Consider the following 12,447-nt stretch of genomic DNA (forward strand, 5'->3'; position numbering starts at 1 on the left):
GTGTGTGTGTGTGTGTGTGTGTGTGTGTGTGTGTGTGTGTGTGTGTGGCGGGGGCCTCTCTCTCTCCAAACCTCTGTTGCTATTTCACGGGTTGCCTGGATGTCCCGGCGTTATCAACCCCCCCCCCCCCCCACCCCCTTCCCTTCCTCCTCATCACCCCTGCCAAAACAGAAAAAAAAACACACACTAATCACACAAATACGCGCTGGCACACACGCGCACACACACACACACACGCACGCACACACACATTCTGAGTCTGCATTCTGAGTCAGAGCCGACCCGAACACGAGGAGCAGGGAGGCAGAGCCAAAGTGGGCTTCCTGTACAAGTCTGGGGGAGGAAGTGCAAGTAATAAGAAATAAGGAAAGGGAAAGGGGGGCGGGGGGAGGGGGGGGGGGGGGCAGGGGGGAGGAAGTGGGAGTGGGTTTAAAAATAACCCGCCTATATAAGCTAGAGGACGGAGCCCACTCGCTCCCAGAACTGCTCCCCGCTCTCTGCAGTCCACAGCAGCCCGGCACGGAGCACTGTGTGTGTGTGTGTGTGTGTGTGTGTGTGTGTGTGTGTGTGTGTGTGTGTGTGTGTGTGTGTGTGTGTGTGTGTGTGTGAGAGGAGAAAGGGTATGGGTGATTACTGCGCTGGTTCGGACACACACAGACACACATAGAGACAGACAGACACACACACACACACACACAGACACACATAGAGACAGACAGACACACACACACACACACAGGCACACGCACGCTTGTGTTTCACAGCACGTGTGAGCTATTTACATTTGAATACATTTGAATAACTTCAAACTATAAAATCAAGAGACAGCTGAATGTAATGGAAAGGGGGGAATAGATGTATTCAACTCTAAATGTGCTAAACTTTATCGGCCATATAATTTATTTATGTGTTTTAAACGACATAAGGCATTACTAAATGTAAATCAATCAAAACATTTACAGGGAATTTTATTGCGGCGTTCATACACGATCGATGGGGTTCAGGGCAGATTTCCATTTGGCGTCAACAACCAGTTCTATGGCGTCTCTCTTTATTGAGAATATAACAACCGACATGTTGTCTCATTGTAAGGTATGCTGCCTACAGCTAGTTAAGATTGTTGATACATGACAGCCAAGAAAGAGAAAGCTGTCATGGCTGACATATATACAGATATTTACAATGTGCAGGTTAAAAACATGTAACATTGTTCACATAACACATAGGTGGTCTACAAACAGGAAATTCCACGTCATTTTAATCTTCAATTCTTAATTCCGGGATTAAGACGGGAGATACCAAGGTAACAGGTAATATTTACTTGGGCTTGCCTCGTCCCATCAGTCTTCAAAAATGAGTCAACCATTTCTCAAGAAAAGAGGAGGAATTATTTGAAAGGATGGATACACAAGAACAAATTTAAAACAGTGGCAATGAAACACACAATTCTCTGGTTTGTTCAATATCTTTTTTTTGTTTGTTATGGTGACAAACAAACAGTTGAATCATGCCGATAAAGCCAAATCAATTTAGAAGCACCATCGCAATACAGGGGAAAGGACTTCTGGACGGTCGCCTGTGTCACAGATGCTGTGAGCTCCATGGGTGAGCGGGTGAGGGAGACATCGCGGCAGTGACTGTTAACATATAGAGGGTGGGAATGATGCTCTCATGTCAACCCCCTAGGAGCAAAAGCAGCGATGGAGATCCGTCAACACATACACTGTGTGTGTCCAGCTCCACTATGTCAGCTACGGAGAACACAAAGATATGGTATATTATACGGTCGGCGTGCGTTTGCTCAAATGCACGCAATGCTCTTGTATTTCCGAGACAAGAGGGAGGTTTATGGTATGTGACGTCACGGAATGTGCAGACCGAGAACTTCCATATTTTTTACGCAATGTTGTTACTCACTCTCTCCATCCACACCAGTCAGAATGTATCTATCCCTGGTTCTGTTGACACATTGACCTCAGCACCAAAAGACTTAAGCCACAAGCGATGAATGTCAGGACAACAATTTATGGACAAGGTGCATAGCTTCATGTAACAATACCACACACACGTCACAAATCTAGTGTGGGGAGGATATACACAAGTCATTGATACAATCTCATCATGTCTGCTGGGAATATGTGTGTGTTGTTAAGGGGTATTACAGGTGACATCTCATTGGTTTTCCCCAGGGTGACATCTCATTGGTTGTCCCCTAGGTGACATCTCATTGGTTGGCAGGATATTCCCGCTAGCAGCGACTCTGCAAGTGTCATAAGGTCACAAGGGGACATAACGATTGTACTTCTTCCCCTTTTCTCTACATCTGCTCTCCTGCTGTGCTGTGGAATGTGTGTTTCCCACGAATGCGCAGCGTTGCAGCCGCACAGGTGTGTGCGTGTGTGTGTGCGTGTGTCTAAATCCAGAAAATCTCCTTTGCAGTGAGTGTGTTTCTGACTCAACCTGCATTATTGTGTCTGCAGACTGCGTGTGTGTGTGTGTGTGTGTGTGTGATTTTAGGACAAAACATTACGCATTATCCTGACTATGTGTGTGTGTGTGTGTGTGTGTGTGAGTAATAAGAGTTTGTCACACACAATACACTTGCTTCATCCTTAAGTAGAAGACGACGAAGAGGACGTAGAGAAAGATGAAGAAGAATGATAAAGATCAACAGGTTTTCCTCATGAAGAGAGACACACAGACACACACACACACACACACACACACACAAAAAATCCAAAAATAAATTAAAATGTGTCGTAACACGCAACCTGCTCTACAGTTAACGTGTGGCCCCTGGTGATTAAACCCAATGGATATGCCACCAGATCAACGGCAGCTGCCAGTCAGCTCTCAAATCCCCAAAGTCAATCAGGCGGCTGCCAGAGTGTGTCTTCACCAAAGGAAAACACAGTGCAGGGCAGTAGGTACACGGCGTTAGAGAGACACGCCTGGCTTTGTGTGCGTCCCTGGCCGTCTGTTATAATGACTTAAGACGATTTGATAATAAAGGATCAGCAGGTAAATCCGCTGGGCGAGCATCTCGCTGCCAACATGTCCTCTCATTGGGGCGCGTGTTGAGTGATTAAAGCGGGTGGGGGTGGGGGTGGGGGTGGGGGGTGTGTGTTTGTGTGTCTGTCTGTCGTCTGTGTGTATATGTGTGTGTGGTCATGCATGCATTGTGTATGATTACGTTTGATAATGGATGAAATTCTTCTCGTCGGAAAAGGCTGGAAGAAAGAAAAATATTCATATCAAGAGACGGCATGCAATGTAGAAAGTTGCTATTCACAACTTTACAGTATTGGTTTGTGTTTGAGTGAACATCTAAATGTTTTCATTGTTATTCTAAGAGACATTAACTAACTGACATTCCATTATACAGTAGAAATAACTCCAAAAAGTTATTCGGGAACCCATTTCTTTTCATTGTTATTCTATAACAAATAGCTTTTTGTAGTTATTTCTACTGTATAATGAAATGTCCGTTTCTGTCTTACCATTGTAACTTGCCGATAGTGTCGATACCGCCACAGAACCATGTCGCGTGTCCTATTGGCTGCTGCAGAAAAACTGGCCATGAGTGAGACGGGCTGGTGTGCTCACAGCGGAGATGAAAAGTCTGGTCGTTGTTATTGCGGTCTGCAAGGCAGAAAATACGTCATTAGATAGTTCGACTTTGAAAGCGATATATGCGATGATTGGTTTTTAAACGAGCGATGATTTTCGTTCCGCGCTTAAAAACGATCAGCGGTAGATAGAGTTTACGCAGTACCGAGAGGCTGCGCATCAACAGAGATGGTGGAGAGACAAGAGGGGTTTCAACTTTTGTTAAATATGCAGACTACATCTGTTGATATGTAGTCCCTTAGTGTACAACCGGATATGCTGCATAGTACCGTAAACATATAGAAGCAAACAATACAATCATGATAATTGCCCATGGCACTACATCTTTCTTTTCATGTAATACGTGCGCATCTCCTCTCGGTATCGTTGCCTTTTCATGTTCTAACAATGTGGTAATAATGGCTCTGTGTGTGTGTGTGTGTGTGTGTGTGTGTGTGTGTGTGTGTGTGTGTGTGTGTGTGTGTGTGTGTGTGTGTGTGTGTGTGTGTGTGTGTCTCTCTCTCTCTCTCCCTCTGTATCGCTCGCTCTCTCTCTCGCTCTCTCTCTCTCTTCACTCGACCACTTGTTGGACAGGTTTCAGAGAGGAGGAGGGGGGGGGGCGTGGTCACCGTGAAACGGTTTAAGAAGCCAGGCTGAGCGGAGCGGAGACATAACTCAGCTGCGCCTGCTCACACACACCGCTCACACACACAGCCTCGCTCTGTCTGCACGCAGAGAGGGAAACGGAGCTCCGCTTAGGAGACGAGACGAGAGGAACGATCCGCTCCACAGTATTTATATGAGTTATTCTAACCCCGCTACAAACCAAGAGTTGCACATGACTTTGGAGCAGAACTTTATTTTTTTGTTGCATTTGACGGCAGAAGAAACGACTCTTCTTACAGCTTCTGCGAAGGAGGATCTTCGGGGAGCTTTTGTTGACTTTCTTCTTTGATATTAAGAATTTAATTCTTAGGAATATATACTTTATTTTGGGGTGCCGTTAACAACACGTGCCATGGCCTCAAGCGGGACCATGTTACCGTCGATCTCTACGTTTGCAAACCACAAGGAAAAAAGCTGGGAAGATGTAAGTACATTTATCTTTCGTCTCTATTTTGCCTTTACGCGTTGCGCATGGCACTTTACGCGTTGAGTTGCAGGCCTAATGCAGGTCAAATATAAGTGAAAAAAAACGTTTAAATGCAGCGTAGCTGGCTTGACTGCATGGCAGAGGCAGACTTTGGTGTTACAGCATGACTGTCGACTTGGTACCGCTGCTGACACTCACCCCTGTTCTCTCCTCCGCGCGTCCAGAGGTTCAAGGTGGAGCTGAGCAACCTCGCCCCCGTCATGATGGACAGCGAGTGCCTCGGAGGCAAAGACGTGGAGGACCTGGAGTTCCTGGACCTGGAGTTCATCCTGGCCAACACAGTCGCCTCTGACATTGGCTCATCCTCGGCCCACGGGGTAGACGAGTCTTTCCGACACCAGGAGGACCCCTGCGCCACCTCCATGTACCACCACCACCACAACCACCAGCACCACCACCACCACCAGCAGCAGCCGCCCAACTACGCCTCTGTGCAGCCCGAGATGAGCAGCCCCCCGCCTCCTTACAACAACAACAGCCTGATGGCCGAGCTCCTTCACTCGGACGTGGTGGACCCCGGCTTCTGCGGGAGCGGGAGCCCCTCCAACGCAACCCAGGGTCGCTTCCTGGTCTCCACGTCGCCCTTCCACAGTGGCACTCAGGACTTATTGTTCGCGGAACCGCTGGGCATCAAAGTGGAGCCCGCCTCCCCGCTGGACGCCTCGTCGTCCTCCTCACCGTCGTACGGACCCGTCTTGGCCATGGTGCCCCAGAACTGCAGCAAAATCAAGCACGAAGGCAGCGTGTCGTGCATGATGTCCTTCGAGACGCAGCCGCGCTCGGCGAGTTCCCCGCAGGCCGCGGTGGGCAGCATGACCCCGCCCCTCAGCCCGGAGGACCTGATGAGCTCCGAGGGCCACCAGCAGCAGATGTGCCGCTCGACGTCTCTCGCCTACCCGCAGGGCTTCCACCCTCACCACCGCACGCCCACAGGGGGATACCCGGGCATGCAGCTACCGTTCCCTCACCCCCACCCCCACCACCACCCCCACGCCCACCCCCACCACCACCACCAGTTCCCCGGCATGTACCACGGCGAGGATGCTGCCCTAGGCATGCAGCAGCAGCAGCAGCAGGGGCCAGGCAGCCAACGGGTGCTGCTCACCCCGCCGTCCTCCCCGCTGGAGATGTTGGACCCCAAGCCGAAGAGGGGCCGCAGATCGTGGCCGAGGAAACGGACCGCGACGCACACCTGCACGTACGCCGGGTGTGGAAAGACGTACACCAAAAGTTCGCATCTCAAGGCGCATCACAGAACGCACACCGGTATGTTTGAATAAGAGTCAGAATTGTGTTTGTGTTTTGTTTTAAAATGAACCAAGTCACAGCCAAATAGACGTACTTAGATGCTGAACTTCAGTTATGCCGGACACTTTCTTGTTTCACAATGACAGGACTATATACTATATTTAGTATTTTGTAGAATTCAGTATTTGATTTTCAACACATAGTCGTTTACACTAACTAGGTGTCGGGCACCTTAAAGGATGCCCGCCACAGGTAGCTTTTGCACATCAAACCCTGTATCTTTGGACTGGGTTCTAGCCACTTACACCCGCCTATACAGTCTGCCGATCAAATCATAATGTCCTCCCCCCGATCTGAGTCCAAGCTCACCGTTGTTTCCCCTCTCTCTCGTGTGTCTCTGTAGGTGAGAAGCCATACCACTGCAGTTGGGAGGGCTGCGGCTGGAAGTTCGCCCGCTCCGACGAACTCACGCGCCACTTCCGCAAGCACACGGGCCACCGTCCGTTCCAGTGTCACCTGTGCGAGCGGGCGTTCTCCCGCTCCGACCACCTGGCTCTGCACATGAAGCGACACATGTGAGGATGCTCACACAAGACCCGAGTCCGAAGAAATAAAACCTGACGAAAAAAACGAAAGACTATTGTAACGACGAAACGCTTCACCAAAGCATCTCAAGAGAGGAGACTCTGTTGTAATATCTGTGTTTATTTAATTGCTTTGGTTATGTTTTGCAATTGTGAGACAACTTTGACTACCAAAGAAAAAAAAACGTAAAAAAAACAACAACAACATGCAAAATCCAGTCATGACAGAAACAGTTTCATTCTGTTTGGACAAAACATTTGAGACAGATTTGTAGCTGGTACTACTGTAAAGCCATACTGTGTGTTCCAGTCGACAGCACATCAGGCAGGACCTTTCAAACACTCAGCACTGAAACAACTGGAAGCAGACAATCTATTGAAGAGCGTTGACCTCAACCGAAAGCAATAAGCCATTATGCATTTTCACCCTTTGATAACATATAACACACACACCTTACAAAGTGCCATATTCTGCACTGGCTAGAGACAATCAGAAGAATTTGTTTTTTATACTAATTATGTGTTATATTTTGTAATTTGTAAAGAGCACATGAAATAAGCTTTAAGACAATGTTTTTTTTTACTAAAACTGCCTCTTCGGCCCTTCCCTGTGTGGAGGCTTGAACTGAATGTTGATTGTGCGAGTGTTCTGGAATAGTGTTGGAGATACAGTCAGGGTCCTACCGTAGGAACCAGGAACTCTGCAGCGCAAGCCATCTCAACCCTGACGTGATAGTCAACGGGCTGCACGCCTAGCCCGTGGCATTAAGACATGTTTGTTTTGTCTTCGATAAGTGTACTGTGCCTTGTGAATAGTTCCCTTTTTTAATATATATATATATATATTTACATATATATATATATAAAATGTAAATAGTTTATTTTAATGTACATATTAAACTAATTGAAGAACAACATCATTCTTGTCTGCAGAGTGTGTGTATTGGGAAGGGAGGGCCGGGGGGAGAGGGGGGTTATACCAAAGAAAGGTAGGACGTGCACACATGTGCACACGCACGCACACGCACATTTGGCACACTTGTCGAGCTCCACTAGTAATTAAACCTGTGGCTGTGGGCTAGCTACCGTATACCCATGATATCCAATGAAAGATAAAGCTATACGCTACAGATGGCGAGCTCATCTGTCCCGGGCACACCACACAAAGCATCTCTCCCGGACGCATGCCGTCTTTCATCTGGCCCTGTGTCGCCAGGCCACCCCCCCCCCTCCGAAGGAACGGCAGGAAGAGCCAATTCCTTGCAGCTGTGGCGGCGCGTGTGCCAGCAGGCTGTGGTGGCGGGCTATAAATACAAGCATTACATTGACATAATTACAGGGAGAGGGCCAGATATAGATAGAGCTAGGGCTGCAGTCTGGGCATAGGGGCGCAACACCGCAAAGGAGCGGAGGGGAGGAGGGCTGGGTGGGTGGGTGGGTGGCTGGGGAGTCGGGGGGAGGACACGAGGGGGCAAGAGAGGGAGGGGGGCCAGGATGACAAACAGAAGACAAGGAAAAAGGGAAGTTCACCAGAGGGGAGGAAAGAGAGGAGAGAGAGTTTAGTCTGGAGGGGTTATGAATCGGAACGCCGGCCACCGCGGGATGCGCTGCCCCTCCGTTGCGACGCTGCAGTCAGAGGAAGGAATTGCGTCGGTATCCACGTACCCACAGTATGAGGAAAGAGAGAGAGAGAGAGAGAGAGAGAGAGAGAGAGAGAGAGAGAGAGAAACAGGAGGATGGAAGGAAAAGAAGCAGCAGTGGAGAAGAAAGAGACATTTGAAAAGAGAACAGGAGGATTCTGTCTGCGTACAGCAATAAACACTCTTCATAATAACATAAACGAACCTGGAAGACAAGTGGGTGTTTGCCAGGTTGGTGCTACTCTGTGATTTGTTGCAATGACTTGGATGCCATACGGAGACAGAAAGATGGTGGGGGGGAGGTGAATATGAGAGACAGTAAAGAGACAAGCATTGAAACAGGGTGGGGAAGGCGGTGAGGCCACACCTACCCACCAACATACATGTACTTTGAGCTATACCACCTTGGGTGACACAGAGCAAACTTGTGTTTCGAGGTGTGTCTCTCGTCCACCTTTTCGCCGCACTATTGAAAGTTCCTGAAGTGCGCAGAGACCTGTGCAATGACCGGTCTTCAGAAACCTGCAGCTCACAACATCCTCTTCATTAAATAGCTGCAGTCTTTCTCTATCTATATCAATAAAGGGTCCCAACTGGTCCTGGTTACCTGGTTACCCCCCCCCCCCCCATGGTCTATGTTGCCACCAACTCAATGTGGTCTAGACAAAGGTCTGTCAGAGGTAATGAGTCTGCTTGCAAAGCTTTTGGATGAGATACTCATTTTGAGATGTCTGTGAACTACTGAACGAGATGTCACTGAATGAAATACTACTTCACATTACTGAACACACGCTTGTTAAACGTCGTTGTTATACTGATTTAGCAGATTGTAGCTACGTTAACGCCAATTTCAACCAATGTGATTAGTTTAAGTGTTTACCATCTGGCCTGAATGTCACCCGCCACAATAAGGAATTGTTAAACATTGCTAAACATTTGTTGTCCATTCTGAATGAATACAGTACGGCCCTGGTTTCCTTTACACATTATAAAAATAAGAATAACAAGTAGATGTCCAATTAAAAGTGCCTTCTTCTTTACTTGAGCACATGAGACAGAGTTAGGGGCGGGGGTTTAGGTTTCTTAAAAAGAAAATGGCATAGTAAAGTCCTCTGCTTTCCCAAATGAAGGGTAAAATAATAGGATAAAGTTTAATCAAAATGAAGACAATGCTGCAATCAAAGAAAATCTTTTTCTATTTTTGTGTTGGTACAGTGAATACCAAAGTCCAGATTGATTCCCTGCTCCTGGAGTTAGGACAAATTTGGAGGGTCCGCTTTTGTAGGCTCTGTGTTTAAGGGCCCCACTCTGCGCAGCCCTGGGACCAGTTAGGGCAAGTTTTACCTGGGATGAATAGGCGATTTGATGGCAAAACTGTGTGGATTCTGGGATGTTCTTGAAGTTGACTCCTTGTACATCAAGGGTTATAATACGCCTCACTCAAGTCAGTTCGCACCTGTTATCGTTTGAAAAAAAGAGATAGACACTAATGACAGTTCAAACAGTGAAATATGAACATCCGTGGGTAAAGAAAGGCAATAGAAAACGATAAGCTAAAATCCCTGTGGTAGCCCCCATCAAGAGGCTAGTCAGCGGTGTCTCTGTGGTTGGTTTTATGGTTCAGTTTCAGTTTGATTAGTCATATGTAGGTTATCACAGGGTCAACAGTACAACGCTAAGTTCTGTACAGTCGGTGGTCTCTTCAGAGCTACAGGCTCCCTGCCGGCTGAAGAGAAAAGGGGAACCCGGTGGCGATGCTATCATTAGCCTGCCTCCTCAAGCAGAACACCCACGTTTTCATTTCACTTTTCTGGTGTATTTTTAGTGGGCACGGTCCTGACAGGTCCAAGGTGAGTACATGGATTCTCACAAGGCACACACGTGCACGTACACACACACGCGCGCACATGCAGACGTACACATGCAGACGTACACACGCACACACACACACACACACACACACCCACAAAAACCCAAAGAGCAGCTCAGCAAAGTTAAACTCTTTATCAATGTGTGCAAAGCCATTTGAGCGCGAGGCCTGTTGGCCAGGCCAGGCCTATAAAGTGAGCTCTCTCCAGATAAACATCACGTTCAGTGTTTATAGAGCCCAGGGGGCAGGAATACCTGCTGTTTTACAAAGAGATCCTACTGGACCACAGGAACAAAAATAAAAGGAAAGGAGCCAAGAGGTCTTTATTTTGGTTCCCTGATCACAGGTGACCCACGTTGCGCACCCCACACGTGCCGTCATGTTCAATCGGGGTCGTGGGGGGGAGGTCGTGTGTTTGAAGTTAATGCACGGACGATTTCACTTTGGAGCCGTAACACAGAGAGCTTGAGACTCGATGGCCATCGCATCTACGAGATGTGGTGTGTGGGAAGTATGTTGTTCTGCACTTTCTCTCCAAAGTCCACGAGGTATTATGGGTTCACTGACAGAAGTATGGAAGTGTTTGTTTTTTTACATTCCCAACTAGCAATGTCTCGCTTTCTTTTTGACACACAGACACACAGACACACACACACACACACACACAGGCCGACGGGGAGACAGAGAGAAGAGAGAGCAGGAGAAAAGATAGAGCAGGAGACGGTGAGAGAGAGAGAGAGAGAGAGAGAGAGAGAGAGAGAGAGAGAGAGAGAGAGAGAGAGTAAACAGACGTTTGCTGTTTTACAGGAACAGTGCAGGAACTCCCCCATCCATCCAGACTACTTATTTCACCTCCCGGTCAATCGTTGCAACACAGCCCTAAAGTTGTCTGTTACGATCCCTTTCCTACCCAAGAATTATCCTCCTTCAGGGAAAGGATCTTTCAAAACAACATTCTTCATAGAACATGTGAGAGAATCCCAGATTAAAGTAGTGGTGGTGGTGGTGGGAATGAAAATCCTTTAAAATGTACAGCTATTTACAAGACAATCATGCATCTATTGTTTCTAAAAACAAAGATGAAAACACAATCCGATGTTCACAAATTACAGGATCATCACATTTCAACAAACACTTATCCTCTTGTTATTCTGCCGGCTTGCTCGGAACAACTTTTTCATCAAGCCAAGAAAAAGCTGTGTTTGAAAAATAAATGTTGCTCCTTCTTAGTCGCCATAAATGTTTCAAGTGCTACATGTAACCTGAAAAGTCTGTGTGCATACTGTACATGTATTATGCTGTATGAAGAGACTACTATGCATTACGCAGATGAGGTCAGATCTGGGTGAATGGGGCGTTTCACTTTCTTTCGCTTCATATGTTTTTCGGCCAATCATGCAGCTGGAGGCGGGGATCTGCAAGCGCGTGATTGGGGAAAAAAGACTTGACCAGCAGAAGTTAACTGTTAAAAGGTTTCAAATCAATACCGTGTCGACCGGCCACTATAGAAATACACCCATCAAAATCCCCTTCTCAAACCCTCATCCACTCGCACACATTAGTTTTTCTTCTGTAGAATATCTCCATAACCAATGCTAACTACATAACCAGCTATCTAACTCCACACAATGTGTTTAACTTTGCTGACAAATACCGCAAGCGATATGTGGATTTATTGGATTCAGACCAGAGTCTCACATATCTCCCCCTTCTCTAGCTCTGCTGCAGAGGTTTTACATTTCTTCATCATAGTCTTCGAGCCAGAGAGTGAGAGACACAGAGAGAGAGAGACAGAGAGAAAGAGAAAAAGAGAGAGAGAGAGCAACGGAGAGAGACACACACAAAGAGATAGAGAGAGACAAAGAGCGAAAGATTCACTATTTTAAAGATGTAGAGAAAATAGCGAGGAAGATAAAGTGAGAGAGACAAAGCACTAGGGTCAAGTAAAGAAACATTGCAGGATAGAGAAAGACAAGGAAGCCAAGCCAGAAAAAAAGTGGTTTATATTACTGTGGTGAGTGGATGGTTTAAGCACATCAGGACACAATTGCAGGTGGATGAAGATTGGTCTCCATGAAGTCTGTGTATAGGAGTGTGCGTACAGTGAATCAAACAGATATTCTCAGAGGATTTCACTCACTAATGACCGATGGATAGCTATGGCACTTACAAATTAAATCAATTTAGAGAACTTAAATCTTAACTACAGCGCTGTGAACATTAATTTTGCATTTACACATTTGAAAACATACACATATATATGACACATTATTCTTTCCATCTAAAGAATAATTGATTTGTCTTTAGCTGACCAATGATGTGTTATTCAGGTTATTCAGTCTA

General features: G+C 46.9%; 1 protein-coding gene across 1 annotated transcript; it reads left to right on the forward strand.

Annotated features, from left to right (window-relative positions):
• The first annotated feature begins 4,303 nt into the window (after positions 1–4,303).
• LOC311352798 (Krueppel-like factor 4) lies at positions 4,304–7,514 on the forward strand. Its single transcript, XM_084472606.1, has 3 exons — positions 4,304–4,699; positions 4,927–6,028; positions 6,414–7,514. Exons 1-3 carry the CDS (start codon positions 4,628–4,630, stop codon positions 6,587–6,589), a joined length of 1,350 nt encoding a protein of 449 aa, XP_084328732.1. The 5' UTR covers positions 4,304–4,627; the 3' UTR covers positions 6,590–7,514.
• Positions 7,515–12,447: the final 4,933 nt, after the last annotated feature.

Source organism: Micromesistius poutassou, assembly GCF_964030765.1.
Source record: "Micromesistius poutassou genome assembly, chromosome: 9".
Classification (NCBI taxonomy): Eukaryota; Metazoa; Chordata; class Actinopteri; order Gadiformes; family Gadidae; genus Micromesistius; species Micromesistius poutassou.